At 36.2% G+C, this 17,775-nt stretch overlaps 1 protein-coding gene across 2 annotated transcripts in view; it reads right to left on the bottom strand.

The window, feature by feature from the left end:
* Nucleotides 1–1,707: 1,707 nt before the first annotated feature.
* The window catches only part of PLEKHA7 (pleckstrin homology domain containing A7), a 161,856-nt gene continuing 145,788 nt past the window's right edge, over nt 1,708–17,775 (bottom strand). Inside the window, exons 19-28 of one of the 2 annotated variants that reach the window (XM_075162732.1) lie at nt 17,537–17,775; nt 16,920–17,108; nt 16,546–16,663; nt 15,612–15,691; nt 15,011–15,211; nt 11,908–12,060; nt 9,249–9,382; nt 8,310–8,452; nt 4,992–5,100; nt 2,433–3,250 (exon numbers count right to left, since the gene is read on the bottom strand). In XM_075162732.1, the coding sequence (XP_075018833.1) occupies nt 5,003–5,100; nt 8,310–8,452; nt 9,249–9,382; nt 11,908–12,060; nt 15,011–15,211; nt 15,612–15,691; nt 16,546–16,663; nt 16,920–17,108; nt 17,537–17,775 (1,355 nt within the window). In that variant the 3' untranslated portion in view covers nt 2,433–3,250; nt 4,992–5,002. Of the gene's footprint in view, nt 3,251–4,991; nt 5,101–8,309; nt 8,453–9,248; nt 9,383–11,907; nt 12,061–15,010; nt 15,212–15,611; nt 15,692–16,545; nt 16,664–16,919; nt 17,109–17,536 lie in introns of both variants that reach the window. The other variant, XM_075162733.1, reaches the window with a different exon arrangement.

The following is a 17,775-nucleotide window of genomic DNA, read 5'->3' as shown; positions in this document are numbered from 1 at the left end:
CCAAAAGGTGAAAGCAGTGCTAGTTATGAGTATCAGGCTGTAGTTTTATGAATTCTGCTGTGCAACAAAATTTTAATAACTTTAGTTGAAGAAATTGAAAACAGATGTATAAGGGAAGAGAAGTCAGTCTGCATCATTTTTGCTTGGTATAACATTACAAAACACTAATTAGAAAACTGCGCCTTCAAAAGAAGAACTGATACTGCTTTCTAATGAGTTTCTGTTTCTTTAATTATAATTAGTCCCTAACACTTAAGCTGCTTAACAGGCAGAGGAAAAAAAAGCCACTTTCTGACCAAAATGATATTGATCTGCAAGTAGACATCATTTTTTTCTAGTCTTAATATTAGAAAGTAGTGTCTAATACCTACAAAACAGCATTTTGATTACAAGAAACAGAACCGAAAAAGGGAATCGACCCAAAACAAACACTATATCCATATGAAAATTAGCCCTAATTATTTAAAACTACACCCACCCCTGCAAAAAAAGATGGTCACTGGAGAACAGCTTTTCACGTATTCTATGAAACGTTTTGGAAGAAAAATAATCTTGATAATTTTTTCCCAAATATGGGATTAACTATGGACACAGACCAAAATCTTCAGAAAGACTAGCTTTGTTAAAAACATTAATGGTATAACTATTTAGGGGAAAATCCTTCTCTTTCATGCAAGCTTGAAAGAGCAGAATTTGTGTGTGTGATCAAAGGGAAGAAAAAGACCATCTCCCGCAACCTGCAGCGCAGAAGTGCCTGCACCCCTCTCCCCTCACGGCGAGGGCAGCAGGCGGAACTCGGAGTCAACGGCTGCTGCAGTTCAGGAACCCAGGGGCTGGGCTGGCACCCACCAGTTATGGCCACGTGCTCTTCCCTCCCGCGTAACAAAGCTTCAGGAGAAGGAATGCGGTTTCACTGAACCACGGAACATGTGGTCAAAGGCTCCTTTGTGTGCCTGAGAAACAGGAGGAGCATGTCATAAGCAGCTCAGCTCTGAATTTCTGCTGCACGCATCCGAAGGTGAAGTGCTCACATTCTCAAATATTCGCTCTCAAGTTCGCAGAGTCAACACTAAGCCACAGAAATACTTCTAATTGCTTCTTTACATTTTGTTCTAGAGATTAAGTTTCAGAAGAATTAAACATTTCCACTGGTCTCCATCAAACTGATGTCATTGGGGGGAACTGTTACACTGTAAATCACTGCTGGTTAGCTGCCACCGAAACCTGCTCTGCCCTCTCCTCGGTCAATACCCTACTCACATACAGGGCACGTGTTACTATGGGATGCCTCCAGGTTTTGGTTTTTAAATTGAAGTTACTTTTGATACTTTATTTCACCAGAAACTAAAGGGCTAAGAATGTGTCAGACAAACATATGTGTCTATGAGTTAGAAAGGGCAATATTGTAGTCATTGTGTTTAGGGGACAACCCTGAAAAATCTTTCCATTCAAGAATAAAAGACAGATTTAATCAAATGCTAAGAAACATTTCTTTAAAAAAAAAAAAAAAAAAAAAAGAAAAGAAAAATGAAGCTTTGGTGTAGGGGGTACCTGATCCAAATCACAGTGAAGTAAGTGCAAAACTGGAGAACTTCGATGGGATTTGAACCAAAGAAGAGCAAAATGTGGTAACAGCACAAACGACTGGATTTTCAACCACAGGGACGCTGATAAGAGAGCAGACAAGACAGAGGCAATAGGAGGCAGTTATGTTAATATTTTAATCTGTACATATACCATTTTCCAAACTGTTACATTTTATTTAAATTAATGTTTTCTTGCAAAATATTCATTTATGCTTTCAAAACTTTTTATAAAGGCAAAAATAAATCATTATTTTGGCAAAAGGTTTTGAAGTTGATACTGGCAGTACTGAGGTAAAATAGATTGCATTAGCTAAATATATACTTTTAAGAATATTTCTGAGTATAGTGTTAATATAATACGATTTGTCTTAAAGTCTGAAACTTGGAAGGTCAGTTTCAAGGGTTTTGTAGCTATTACTTGGATACAGCAAATGTACAAGTTACTGGTTTCACAAAATACTGCAGAAGTATTTCTCAGTCATTTCTCATCCGGAGCTGAACTCAACAAATAATTACATAATGGGAAATTTTTGCATATCTTGCATTCAATGTGTACACATTTTTTTCAAGTAAAATAGTTGCAGCAATTCATTTAATCTTATTTTCTTCTTATGTAGCTACCTCACCCTTTACCCTATACATAAGTAAAACACTGAATTTCAAAGTTTGGCAAAGTTAAGCACCAGGTGAACATACATACGAAATTAGCAGGTGCCACATTACATTAGTTTTGCTGTTTCCAGGATAAATACTAGTCAATACATCATATTGTAATGTTTATTGAAAAAAATCAAGAAAAATACATATTTACTAGTAAAATGACACATCCTATTATTTTTTTTTATTGCGTAGTTCACATATTTTAATTAAAAGTTTTCTTCTTCCACATCTCAACTTTCAAAAAAATACAATTTGTTAGCTGTTTGTTACTGAGGGGACAGCACGACTGTCAAGAGCAACCTAGCACACTGTGTATTGATACCAGCAAGTTAATCATATGGGATCAAAAAAGGAAACGGGAGTTAAAACTGGCTTTCATTATGGCTTTCGTGGAAAATTTCAGCTATACAGTGGTTACTGATATTTAGAAATTCAAGCTAAAAGTTCCCTGCAATTATTTAATGGGCAAAAGGGTGGGATATTAACTCTACAAACATATTCAATCCAAAACACCCTTTCGGCAAACCTCTCACTTGCGTTAGCTCTACCCACACCCTATGAACGTGCTTCTAGGTTTATTCAAATTTACATTTTTTTCATGAAATTTTACATTGTGCATCTGAGCCTGAGGGGGAAGTAACAGCATCTTTTAACATCCATGCAAGTAGTTTCTCTTAAAATGAATTCAGCCCTTGATTTTAAAAAATTCTAAAATACGTTGTCCTAAAAATACATTGTCAGTATTTTACAGAGTTTATTAAAAGTGCTATTTATTCATATAAAAAGTCTGAACTAAACTGAAGTCAAAATAAAATGATTTGCAATTCTCTTCATTTTCATAGAAAATCCCCCCATTATTCTCTGAATGTATTTCCAGAAGAACATGTCATCAGCCGAGGAGTATCTTCACAGAGAGCTGGTAATGAATCTCCTCTTTCTTCCACGCGGTGTCACTAGGTGGGATTTGCTTTGAGTCTTACGTCAGTGTTCACTTACTGCTTTGGCTAGCACGAAGTAAAATAAAACATGGTTAAATATTAACGTGAGCACACTAATGCCAAGCAGTAAGCACTTTCAGGAAACATTTATGTTATTAGTGTCTTCTGCAGTTTGACAGAATGAACAATTCATATAGACACGTTAAGCGAACAATTATCTCATGATGCCACTGATTCTCAAACTCCTGTGTCCCCTGTATGTTGCTGGTTATTGCAATTATTTTCTTGATAATTTTCCTGAAGAAAATATAGGGGGTTTTATATATATATGTAAATATATATCTATACATACACATGTATGTATGTATGTTTATTTATATAGACATGTGATACACACATTTTTAAGTCAGTCTGGAATCCCAGGATGGTTGGGGTAGGAAGGGACCTCTGAAGGTCATCTGGTCCAAGCCCCCTGCTCAATCTAATACCCTGGGACCGTACAGTTACTTGTCTGGGTTCTTGAGGCCACATGTGGGCACCCTATTCGCATGCAAAGATCTCATGTGATAGTGATGATCAACTAGCATGTCCCTGGATGTAATGGTAGCGTCAAGTGTTATTCAGACACAGCAAAGATGGTAGAATCTGGTTCTCAGAAAGATAAACTGAACCAGAAAAGCAAATAGCTATTTCTGTCAAGCTCTGTAGAGGCTCCTAATGTCTGTACACCTCTCTTGATGCAAATTTGTCATTTTTCATAGGCCTTGTTGAAGGCAGGCCACTGCCCATTTGGGCCTTTCTGGTATGTGCTCATTTTTATTTAGATTTTTATTTTTTGCACAGATATTTGACTCAGCTTAGTGACAATGAAAACAAAAGTATCTAAAGATTAACGCTATTTGAGGTATTCACTCAATCAACCCTCTTTACTACTTTGTCTATGTTTTGTCTTTTTGTCCAACATCAGGCAATAAAATTAGGCCAAAGGAAATCAGAAAGGTGAGAATAATTTCAAAGGAAGCTACAGAAGCATGGGGACTGTCTTAACTAGGGGCATACGTAGCAGTTAAGTATCATAGTATTTACAGGTTTTCCTATTTCAAATAGACAAAACTCTGAAAATACTACTGGAAAGAGATGATACACATTTCTTTATAAGGACAATGAAATTATCATAATTTTAATTCTTGAAATGGCAAAATAACCTAATCAGAGACAAAAATCAAGTCTTCTTGATTTCACAATTCAATGAAAAACACATCAAAGGCACGAAAAGCTCAAACACGCTATTGTAGAACTAGTTATAAAGGGCCAAATTTTCAGCTCACCTCAATTAAGACTCCGATGTTTGTTCATGTGTAAGATACCAGCCCATAAACGAACCCCTTGCTTATACAACTTTGTCTGCACTTTGGATTCTCTTGTGCAGCATGTACATGCCACACACAGGCAAAAATACCCAGGCACTCCTACGGTAGCCACAGGAATACACAACACTAGCCACCGGAGTACAAACCGCTGCTGAAAATCTGGCCCCATGCTACCGAGAGTACAGATGTCTCTTTCCTTCACCACAGTAAGATTATGGAAGCATCTTATCTGTAGAACGACAGCAGTTATTTGAAGACTTGATTAGCCCATATGTTAGCTCATTAGAAGCAATATTTACAAGAATAAAAGGTTTCTGAAAAATAGATGCATGCGTTCATTTGGATCTAATTTAGGTTTAGTAAAAATATTAAAATTCAGCAAGCCACAGCAAAGGTACAATGGCAAATCAGACATGCTGAGAGCAGTTAGTTCTTACTTTTAAGGTGTTTAAACAAATGTGTAGTGAAATCCATTGCTTAAGGGGGAGTGAGGTGGCTGTGGTACAGAAGGTGAGGGTGCTTTAGATGGATAGGTCAACTGCTGAGCTAGAAGGGATCACATACAGGAATTAGGCTGCACAATCAAACATTCATATTATAACAGAGCCACCTCAATTTTCTACCATGTGAATAGGAAACCTGATTAGTAACGCAATGAGGTGTTACGCTGTTTTAGTTATATGGAACAAAATTAAACAACATTTCTACCTGCTGTTTTTTTCTATTAGTTGTATAAATTATGCAAATAAACATTCCTGTTTTGATGAGAATATGGACAACTGATCTTAAGATGATTGTTCCACTGCAACATTTTAAGGCACACAATGCTGATAGACCTTAATCAAGCCCTGCTTTTAAAACTGCAGTTCTGGAATAGCACCTATATTTGCTAATTTGATTTCAACATTTCACTGAGGTTGTACAGGTTTTCAACATTTCCTTTGTTATATGCCAATGAGCAGAAACAAAGATAATACATAGAAAAAACACAAAAAAAAAAATAGGGATGCATTTAACATTTTGCTTAGTACAGTGCATGATACAGTAAATACATTTTCAGATCTCAGCTTGAAACTTCAGGATAAAGAATATAATGACTAAAACTATCCTGGTTTATAAAACAGTAATGGTATAGTATTAGAAGACAATAACCATAAAACTAAAGAGATTGAAACTCAGTCTTAAATTCGGCTTTTACATTTTGGAGGGCCAAAGATAGGCCTACTTCTAAAACATGCAATCTAGGAAATGACTTCTTGATACTCCTGCATTTGATTTTAATCTTTCAGAGTCTTGGCATGATTTCCATTTAGAAGGTTGATATCTTACTAAGAACAGAGGGACTCTAAAATGCTGCTTTACAAGGATTAGATAAATGTACAATTTATTTTAAGAGAGATTTGTATTATCATAGCATCTTAACATAACTTAACTGCTTTCCCCTGAAAAATGGGAAAAGTTAAGCTTCACAGTCTTTTTCATAAGTAAATCTTTGTAAAAAATCTAGATATTTGGGTTTGGATTTTCAGATATGGTCTGCTTCATCAACAAGGAGCAAATGACAACCCATACTTTAAAAATCAAACTACAAAAATAAGAATGTGAAGGAATCTGTAAAAACAGAATAAATGAGAACGTACAATCAGCTGTGTAAAGCATCAAATGCTTTTCTTTTTAATCACTTTAGATCATCAGAAAATAGGCTGTAACTGAAAAACCTGAACTCTTTTTATGATTTGTATATTTTCTATCCAAACCAAACCACTCTGGCTTTTTTTAGAATTCCTTGAAAAGTGTTTGTTTTTAAAGGACTAAGTAATAATTGAAATCAAAGCAAGACATGTTACAAGAAGTGAGTATTTGAGATACAAATGTGGCAAGGAAAACTGCACAGGACAAAGATTTGGGCTTCCTTAAGGCATCAAGTCCTTGGCTACTCTGTTAGGGTTTTTTAAGTGTCTGAAAGAGAGAAGAGCTAGCTGCTACACTTCACAAAGAAAATTAAATTAAAAATCATCTTGCAACTGACCGCAAATTTTTTCAAGCAGCATTTAAACATTTCAGTGCCAATACACATTTTAATTCTCTCTTTGGGGAGAACTAAAGAATTAAGACGACTTCTGTGGTTACGTATACCTAAGAATATGTGGTGATCACACTTTTGAAATAATTACAATAAAAAAATTAAAATATAAACAAAAAAACTGTAGTAATGAAAACATAGCTACTGCATTCACTATACACCATAAAAAGATCAAACACATTTCAGTACTGTACAGTCACTGCAACTTCATGCACACCCAGAATTAAGTTAAGTGGCCACTGAAGACTGTTTAATATGGCAGGCCCCCTGCTCTTGTTGTACTGGCACAGAAGAATTATTTCAAGTATGGGCTGCGTTCATCTTGGCTGAACTGAGCGTCGGTGTTACCTTTTCCCAGAAGCAGCTAGAATTCACGTGGCAAAATGCCTGAAACACAAAGTCCCACTCCATAACCAAAGCGTGCGAGTCCCTGTTACACGGACCTGGTTACTAGAACTGGGACCAGACTGCCTGCGGAGAAGCTATTTTGATGCACAGATGCCTGAAGGTCCAAAAGGTTATTCCTGAAATGCTCCCAAGATTTTACAAGTCTGGGGTTTTTTTTTTGTTTGTTCTGTTTTTTATAATGTCTGGCCTCCTCAGTGAATCATTTTATCCCTTCCAGTCAGTCAAATCACCCACAGAACCTCTCCAAAGTTCAAAGACTGGTATCTTGAAAATGTATTCCATCCCCTCAAAATCACATTGCCCTCAGGTTTAGCTACCACGGCATCTATGAGTATACAGCCACATTCAATCAACAGTCTGCGTTTCTATAGGTGCACGTTACGCATCTGGATATTGGAATAATCTGTCTTTAATGTCTTAAGGGCTTCTGTGGCAAGCGCCATAAGTTTAAACTGGCAACTTCAGATGAGAAATGTGCATATTTTATCTCCATCATAGTTGAAATTTCCATTATTTCCATTCTCCACTGGAACAGTGAACTGTGCCAGTTATAAACGGCCAGTCAGATACTTGCTAGAATAGCTGCTGCATGTATTACTGCGTGATACAAATCTCTTGACATTTCTTACTTATTTCAACTATAAAGCAATCAAGAGTGAAATTATCACTTTTAGTAACGTATTGCAAAGGATCTATTAATTTCCAGGCATCACGCAGAATTCATGCACGGCTGTCTTGCTCTGACCTCTAATCTTGGTCACCAGACAGAAACATGCCGATACCCATTTTACAATGTCTTTTTCAGCCTGCTGTCATACAGCTCAAACTGCAAATGATCGCACTCTAATCTCAATCCCCAGACCAGGTAATCTTTCTGTTAAAAAAAATTAAAAATCCCTTTGTCTTGATTTTTTTAAGCCACAGATCAATTTACTTTTTAAAAATGAATATAGAAATACCTCATTTCATATATTATAGGAAATTCATTGAAAATGTTATTTTTTTAGTACTATTAGTAAGAGCAAGTTTCCAAGCTCTGAACTTACTGATCACACTATTTTGTCGCCTTCACCCTGTCCATTAGAGGCCAAATACTCAACGTAGATCTTTAGTCTCTCTAAATTTGTTATCTATACACACTTCTCACTATTTTGAATATTTTGAATGACAAACTCTCTCTTATGCCAGGAGTTCAGTAACAACCCCACACAACTTTAGAAACTGGTAAGAAATATCTGTTATGTTGTAAATAACTAAGTATTACCTGCTACCTCCTTGCTCCTCTGAGAGGCTTCAGAAGCCAAAGCGTATGATATGGTAATGATGCGCTCCTGCTCTTGCAGCTGTGAATCTAAATCAACTGAGTTGTGCTTGTCCTGGCCAACAGTAGGCTGCAGATTGTGCATACTAGTGGGAAAGTGCAAAACAACATTAAGGTTTACAAACACAAAGCAGAATCCACCTTGCAGATGAGAACTGGCTTGAATTCATCCAGCAGTTTTCAGATCTCATCTATCAAGCTCCGTATATATTGAAGTTCTTTAAAATAGTGTTAGATATTGTATATACATGACTACAGCATACAAAGACAAATGATGCAGCCATTAACATTCAGTCACAATTTCTGTACAGCATTAAATACATCTGAAAGTCCTTTGTTGTAAACACGCTGATTACATGAAAGCACTACCAAAAAATGCTATTTATTTGAAGCTGTTAGTAAAATTTCTTGCTAGTGCCCAGAGGAAAAGGTATAACCTGGTGGTCCTCAAGCACAGCCTCTTTAACTGTCTTCCAAAGAGAGAGCAGATACTTGAGGCAATAAAATTCTTGAAACAGAATGTTTCAGCTGACTCTACGTTAGCTGTAAGGAGCCAAAAGTGTTCTTTCAGAACTCCAGCTCTCTGGAGACAACAGATCTATGCCCTTCCTTCCTCCTCACTCTCATCTACAAGTTGCTTGCTAAGGACTCACTACTATTTTAGGATGCTCTGAACAAGAAAATGGACATATACAAAATTTGTCATTATCTCTTCTACCCTGTTTTAAAAAGGAGCTTTAAATATGCTACACAAATTCTGTGTGCATTTTCTAAAATCCACAAGTTACACTTACATAATTCAATAAGAATTAGACTGTTGTATGAAGTTAGTTCCCAATGTTTAACACCAGCTCCTATATAAGATTTGAAAAAAAGAATGACCTTGATTTAGTAAGAATATTCTTTATCTTTTCTGCTTTACGCTGCCTTGCTGCCAGTTCTTCTGTAGAAAGCGGCTCTTCTGGCTCCAGTTCAACATAGCGTTCTGGAATTGCAACCTTCTCAGGTTTTGACAACTGTGGAAAGAAAGCAAGCATCAAGTTTTTAATTATAAAGACTGAAAAAAAATTGATATAAATTCTCCTCAATGGGAGAACACAGTGAAAAGAATAAAGCATGGGTTTTCACAGTCAATACATGTACCTGATGCTAAACACTCCCTCTGGATATGAGCTGATGCCCTTTTAACAGTGCCTTTTCCCTCTGATTCATTTTACTTTAGAAGATAGATCAAAAAAAAATTAAAGGGTATTACAAAAGAAATCAGAATCAACAGGGATTCTTTCTTCAGCTCAGGCTTATAGCCCAAAGTAGGACACTGCTTAAAGCTGTTACAGTAGAAAAAGCAATCACTACAAGACTGACTGGACAACCCGAGATTTTAATGTCATGATATACATGTCATGCCAGTGAGGACTTCCTACAACTGAAAAGAAATATCACCTAAAGTTTTAATCTAGGGTATCATCCTTTTGAGACTGCATAACCTTCTTCTGTGAGCAGCAGAGAGGAAAAAAAAGAAAGAAAAGAAAAACAGCACTTTGTAATCATCTTAGGAAATTCTCGCACTCTAGAATCCGAAGTCCTAGGTGTTCAAAAGTTGTCTAGGGAACTGACACAGAAATACACGAACATTGTGTGATTGTAACAACACGCTGCACACACATAATTTGTAGATTGAAAATTTTAATATGATTGCACAAAAACTAGCCACAAATTTTTGTTAGGATCAGTTTCTTTGTGGGACATTTTTGCTTCACATAAGAAATCTAAATCACCCAATGAAAATTCAGTTTACAAATGGACTTTGAAAAGCAATGCTTATTATACAGAACAGACTGCTTTTGAAAAGCACAAAGAGAGGATGTGTGAGTAAACAAAAATAAGTAAAGGGGAACTATTTTTTCTCCTTCTCTTTGGATTTTTGTTAAAACACTCATGAGGCGATGAGTTTTCAAAATTCAAAGTTTTAAATAAAAATAATCCTAAATTTTTCACCACTGAACTTAGTCCACACTAATTCAGTGGCATATGTAAAGTGGCCTGACCTAACCAGGCAATCATAGGCCCAAAGCATACAATACAGTCGTCGGCACTCATAACCACATTAAAATCACAACTTCAAAGTTTCATTTTTCCTTCTCAGTAAACCCAATGAAAAATCCTCATTTTCCACTACACGTCCTTACCTTCAAATCCAACTCCTCTCTGGAGCTCTGTAGCTATATATACACACACTCTTTTTTTTTTTTTTTTTTTTAATTTAAATATCTATCTCCATACTGTAAGTAACCTAGATCAGCTCATCCTGCCACTTCCAGAATAACAAACTCAGTAATCATGTGAACAGCAGATTTATGGGCCGTAAGGAGACAACTGAGTAACTTTCCTTATGAGGCACAGAACTATCTCAGGTACAGAAGTGCCTGCCAGGTGAAGAGGATGGGTATATGAAATGAAAAAGGACAACTTGGGTAACCTGAGAAAGAAGCTTCACATTCAGAGCTTCAGACCTTCTTCAGTTACTCTGAAGTAGGACAGAAATGCCTATAAGCAAAACTGTTTCCTATCCGAGGCTTAAGGCTTAATTCGGATGTACGAAGTGATTCATGTAGCCCTGGAAGCCTTCTGGAAAAAATTTTAATAGCAGAGTGCAACAAGGAAAGGCAATACAACAGAAGTATTTTTTCTGTTTCTGAAGTTTACAGGACCACTGCATTTTCTGTAGAAAATACACAAAGATTAATTGAAAGATACATTCATTCATAGAGATCAACAAATAATGTCTCACAGATTCAACCTCTTACAAATATCTCTCTATATAAAATGATACATTGCCAACAGCTTTCAGAAGAGTAGAGGTGCCTCCTAGTCTAACTATCATTAAAAATTTTACTGCTTTTCCATCTACCATGGCATTTTCCACAATGCATAGTACCTACTGAAATCTTTCCACTTGCTATAGTCTTTCTTTTCCACCAGATGGCTCAATCGCATTTCAAACAAATACTTTACTCTGTTACTAGAGCTGAAAAAAAGATCTAGTGCCCAGAACACCAACCAAGCCATTTGAAAAACCAAGAGAAAGGTGTTTTCTGTTCTGGCCAGGATAAAGCACTGCCCCCTCTTCTCTACCATATTTTGCCAGTCAAAATGAAGAGTAAGGTAGCTCTGGGGAACTAACTTTTACTTCATTTCTGTTTCTTATGTTTAAATACTCTTGATGTTGTCTTCCCATCTCTTTTTCCAATTTATATAACATTGCCTAACTTAATCACTTTTTCCTCTATAAAGCCTGAGATATATATTTCAAACAGTAGAGCCAACCTTTCAATTTCTTCTCTCCACTAAAACACAATACGAACACAAACCTTACAGAGATTCTAAGCGCCAGGTCATAAATTTTCAATACCCAAAAGACTCCTTTTAGCTGAAACTTCCAGCTAACTTTTGAAAGAAAAGATGAGAATTCACTATCTAAAACTTAGAAAGGTTAATATTTTGGGGCACAGAATAGGAGGCAAAAAATTATGAGTGTTACCTCTCTGCTGATATCTAAATCATAGTCTTGAGGCTCCAGGTCTGTCTCTGTCACTGCTACTGGCTGAACTTTTAACCATTCATTTTCATCCTTGTCTTCTCCACGAATTGCCCTCTCAAGTAACTGCAAATCAAATTCTTGCTCTCGTTTCCACTGGTAATAGATACAAAACAATTAACAGCATTCAACCATACTGCCAAATTCATCATTTAGCAATGTACATCACTACTGCTGCAAATGTTCTCTTGGTGAAAGAATCCACAGAGCAAACCCTTTAACTGACAAGAAAATGCAACTGTATTTCTTGGAACATAGGGTTGGGAGATTTGATCTCTAGCTGTGCTGCACGGATTTTGGAGTACTGTTTAATTTTACAGGTAATGTTCAGCAGTATTAAATTCTAACAAATGTATTAATCACAATTTCACATATACTGATTAACAGCCACAGACAAACATCTTTGGAAGCACAGGTGTCAATACAAGTGAATCTATGGACTGACAGACTAGCCCTAGGCGTTCTAACCAGGCAGTGCTGTGTGATTTTGAATCACTACACAGAAAGGGGATTTGTATTGCAGGTTGAGAACTGCAACTTGAAAATTTTATGTGTCTTTCTAGAATAATACCTAGTGATTAAAGCTGACAATATTTTACGTACTAGCATTAACTTGTCTTGAATTAAAAAATAATAATTTAGTAACTTCTAAGCAGCATAATTCCCAGATCATTGCATAGTAGCTCCTTCACAGCTACACACAAAACAGCTGCATATAAACTCACGCTTAAGAACACAAACAACACCTTTTTGTTCAAAAAATTAAGTTCAGTTGCAGCATCATTCCATCCAGCAGATCTCAGAAACTTTACCATACAGAACTGAAACACGGTATTAAAAGCAGTGGGAAAGAGAAGGGACAAAAAGAACAACAGCAAAATAATTATCTCCTCAAGCATTTGAGGGTATCAAGAGGAGAACGTGCCATTATATGTTTCTTAAAAGCATCTCTAGTATTTCTGTTACAAATCTTTGGCTTGTTTTCGTTGAAGTCTGAACTTCATATGAAGTCCTCAGACTTCATTATGCTACTTGCATTAATAAATCTAAATGAAACCCATTCATGCACAAGCTCTCATTATTCACTCAGAAGATACATATCTTCCATGTATATTAAAAAAGTTAAATAGCTAAAAGGTAATTATATCTTGAAAATGAAGATGTTTCTTTACAGAATTCAAAAGAGAAAAAAATGTTTTCTCATACAAGTACTCTAAACTCATTCTTCTACTCATATTCGAACCAGGCCTGATTGACATAGTATATTTTATACACACAGTATCATTTTCAAGTTATTATATATAGGTAAGAAAAACATCAAACCATTATTATGAAGCAGTATTTTTATTGGCTTTGATGTTGCGATTTTTACATTAAAAAGGCATTGTATATAACAAATTAATTCAGGTACTGTGATCAATAATTAAAATGTCATACTACACTTGAGAGCTGACCGATTAAAAATTAGAGTTACACATACAATGTATGCTTAAAGCAAATATTACATACTGAGCAGCACTTCAATTATACATTTAACTGTTTGCCATTTTGGCTGCTAAATAATTGTAATGCTGTAAGTAATTGTGCTATCAAACATGCTTTTTGCTTATCAAAGCCCTATAGGCACAAGAGAGGACCTCTACAAAACATTGCTAGGGCTGAAAGATTCTATTTTAATTCTTTACAGCAAGAAAAAGACCAAGATGGCACCCAAATTTATAGATAAAGTGTTTGCCACAAGTGTTAATAAGGAGTGTTACGAAAATGTTTAAATTCGACTTGTGTATGTTATGTGAGTCAGGAAACATAAGAAGCTCAGATTTAGTTCTTCTAATTAAAATATGAAAACAACAGTGATACTATAGTTCTACAGTTCCCAAATATTAAGTACTATAATAAATTTGTGATTGCAAAACAGAAGACAAAATAGATGAATGTCTCCAAGTAGTGCACTCGTATTTACTGGGAAAGTAAATACAAATAACTGGCTGTAAATTAGTGCTACTGAACAGTGGGAATGAAAGGCTGAATATTATAGGTTTTTTTTAATGCTAGCTATTGACACACATGTACTAAATGCAATTAAGCCTGGTAAAAATTGAGTAGTCCAGTTAGAAATTTTAAAATAACTACAAAATTCTGCAAATTAAAAACAAGCAAACAAAAAGAGAGGCATTAGGTATGATGAGTGACAAATCTAAAAGCAAGAGATCTTGTGCAATGAATTAGGTAAACCAAGGTGATCATTCTAAAGCTCTAGTGGACCAAATAAAAAATAAATTAAAAGACCACAGCATAAGTGCAATTACAGTACAATCTTGGTTTAGCACCAAGTGAGCAACTGGGTAACTTCACCAATTAGAATTGCTTTGGTTAGTATCCAAAATGTATCGTTACAAACTTATCGTCTGTACAGCATTTAATCTCAGAATGCAACAAAAATCCTTTTCTTCAGCAGCTTAAATTTGAGCCTTATTAGAATATTCTACATTTTGAGCTTTAAAGAAGAATTTCTATCAATTAAAACACATTAGCTCTTACATTTCTAATCAGCATGATTAGATTTTAAAACTGATTATCCATTTATCATCTCTTTAAAAAAACAAACACACACCACCTTGGTCTGATATTACCACAACTATCTTGCAGCCTAATTCATGAATTAAAAAGAAAAATACCCATGGCGAATAAGAACATTCTAAAAGGCCCGTTCCATTTTGAAGCAGTTTTTAAACTGTACAAGCTTCTTACACTTTCTAAATACAATTCCAAAACAATCATGTCTCTGAAATCACTCCAATATACTCACATCTCCACTCAGCACACTAACCTCTGACCAACTTACCTGCTGAACCTGCTACATATACCGTAACTACTAGTAAAAAAAGATCATCTGTTACTCACACTCTCTGAACTCATTTTATACTGTATAACGCTAATTTAATTAGTCTAGAAGCATCACACACACTCAAGTGAAAGTGCTTGCTAGGAAAAAAAAATCCAAAGATGTTTTTAGTTTAGTCCTTTTAAGGCATATCTAACATACTGAGCCTATATCTGCAGAAATGGGCCTGATGAAAGACCGAGATGAAACAGACTGCCTTTCTCCTTGGCTAAGAGTTCTCTTGCGTTCACGAACTAGTGCCTTCTGATGTCGCTTCATTCTTTCTAGTTGTTCCTCTGCACTCATCTTGCCTCTTTGGTGGTCTCCAGAGTATAAACGTTCCAAGGCACTCTTTGGTCTCTCCTGTAGAAGTCACAAGGCACACAAAACACGTGTTGTAATTAATACTTTATAAGAAGTATTCAAAAAATTAACTCCTTCTCCTACCTTATTACTAAATTAACATGGTTTTGTTCTATTATTTTTGCATTAATTTGCATATTTCAACTCTGTATTTTCAATTAGTACTGCTGGTTTTTGGTTTTGAACCTTGTTTTATAGATCTATTTCAAATGCAGTAAGTTGTATGTCTGCTTCCTGATTCACTTAAGAAAGTGAAAAATTGGAGATTTTATTAGATCACACGTGTTGGGTCCTCTTCCACGCTACTACAATCCCACTTCCTGCTATGCAAAATATATTCTGGGCGTAAGTATTTTGAACAGTTCAGACATTTGCCTTCAGATGTTAATTTAAAACTTACCTTGGACCTATCCCTTCGAAGTGTTGCATATGATGAAATGGTAGATGATTGGTGCAGTCTGGAAGTTGATCCAGATAAACCTTGATAAGGAAAAAGAGAATGCTTTAAAACCAAATGACAGACAAAAGGAAGACAAGTGTCAGATTTTTTTTTAAATTATCATGCTTTTTCTGTGACATTCTGGTTACTATTTTAGCTCACATTTCACATTTTGCAGTTCAGAAGATCATGAGAAGCATGAAATTTCATTTCAGCCAAAAGTAATGTGTTTCAGGTCACTATCGATCAGAATTCAGAAATACCTACAATAATTTAGAAGCTTATATTAAATGAGGTATGGGGTGAACTCAGCTGTACAACAGTAGATAAGCTGTACAAATAATCATATCTATGAAGAAAATCAAACCTTAACATTCACAGTCAGAAAGGAAAGAAATAAGAAAAGAATGGCTAAGAAATGAATTGCTCTTCCCCAAATGTCCTCTCTATCCTCATTTGTGAAACAGTTACAGGACTGTAGCACAGTGGGGATGGAGTGTCAAGTCACATGTAGTATCTGGGGGTATTATATTCTCATTCTTTATCGCTTTCATTTCAATGGCAATAAAAGTGTTTAAAAAATACTTGAGTTTGTAAAAGATCACACGGAAATTATGAGGAAAAATAACTCTGAATATAGGAGACATTCTAACAGCTAATTTCATGTTTTGCTATGCCTTTTTTTTTAAGCATTATATTAAGTTGCTTTGCAAAAGGCTGGTTGTCTGTAACGGCACCATTAAAACGTACAAAATCTCTAGACTTTCATAGCATTGTATAGTTAATCTAAAAATAATGATCTGATGATAAAGACCATCTCCAGAAAATCCGAGGAGAGAAAAGGTCCTATACAGACAGTACTGTTAAAAATCAGCTACATAAATTCCTGGCTTACCACGGGTAGGTAGTGTCTGGTACCCACTGTCAGAGCTTATTAAACCACTGGAAGGTTGGCTGAGGTCACCACCTATCGTTGCTAGTTCTGGTTCACTCATGTATGAACGCAGTTCCACCTATATGGAAAAATACTCATAAGCTCAAATGAAATCGCAGACAGCAAGCCTCAATAATCTCAAAACAAATCCTAAAGCTTTGTTTCTGGATTACTACATCTCTCTCTGCCATTATTATACGGCATAGATCTCTCCCTGCCATTACTCTCTCTCTACCATTATCTCTCTCTCCTCGATACAAGACCTACAGACAATACTTTTTATTATAGGTTCACATATCTTTAAAATGCAGGTGTATAGGTGTATGAGTGCTCACCCTATAATCTCCATTAACATACTGTCCGAGTTCTCTGTCTCTCTTTCTTTCGTCTGACTGACGTTTCAGGCCCCGCACTGATGTGTGTCTGATGACAGTGGCTTCTCTCGGGAGAGGTGGAACAGCTGGTGGCTGATCATCAGGACTGTACAACTGAGGGAGAGGAGGTCTGGGCGGTGCTTCATCTTCCTGGTAACAGGAAAGCACATGTATTTGGCAAACAGTCTGAAAACAGTCTGGCATAAACTGACTGGAAGTTCATTACATTATATGAGTTATTTGTGACTGCTTTAGCATGCTCTCCTCTGTACGCACCAGGAGCTTGAGGCTTTAAAAACCAAAGACCCAAGAAAGCAAACAACTAATCAACGACAAAGCATTACCAAGGAAGGCTCTGCATTGGTATGTTCTAAAACGGTGTATGGCTACTGTACATATAGCTCCAGGTTATGCATATATATTCTCCTGGAAGTGCTATTGCTCAGTTTCAATACAAACTAAGTGTCTCCCTGTTGTGCCTCCACACTGTGTGCACTTTATAACCATGAAACACTCACTATTTCTGCCAGAAGTAAATGGAAACATTGGTGAATGAATCTCACAAGAGCAGTACTTACAACCTTTGGCTTTAGCTTAATTGGTGACTGAAGAGGCGGCTCGATTTTTTTCAGCTGCTGTGCTTGGTGCTGCGTTCTGGCCTGGAAATAAGGCTGTGGATACAGCCTAACCTCCAGAGAGGATTTTACCGGACTGGGCGGAGGGCTCTGTGGGACTGAAAGTTTGCTCTCTGCAGTTGCAAGGGAAGCTGGTAAGGAAGGCACTGAAGACTGAGAAAATGAAGGCACTATTTTTCTCT

The sequence above is a fragment of the Calonectris borealis genome, chromosome 14, assembly GCF_964195595.1.
Source record: "Calonectris borealis chromosome 14, bCalBor7.hap1.2, whole genome shotgun sequence".
Taxonomy (NCBI): Eukaryota; Metazoa; Chordata; class Aves; order Procellariiformes; family Procellariidae; genus Calonectris; species Calonectris borealis.
The sequence above is the reverse complement of the archived record's forward strand: the minus strand, read 5'-3'. Positions and strand labels throughout refer to the sequence as shown.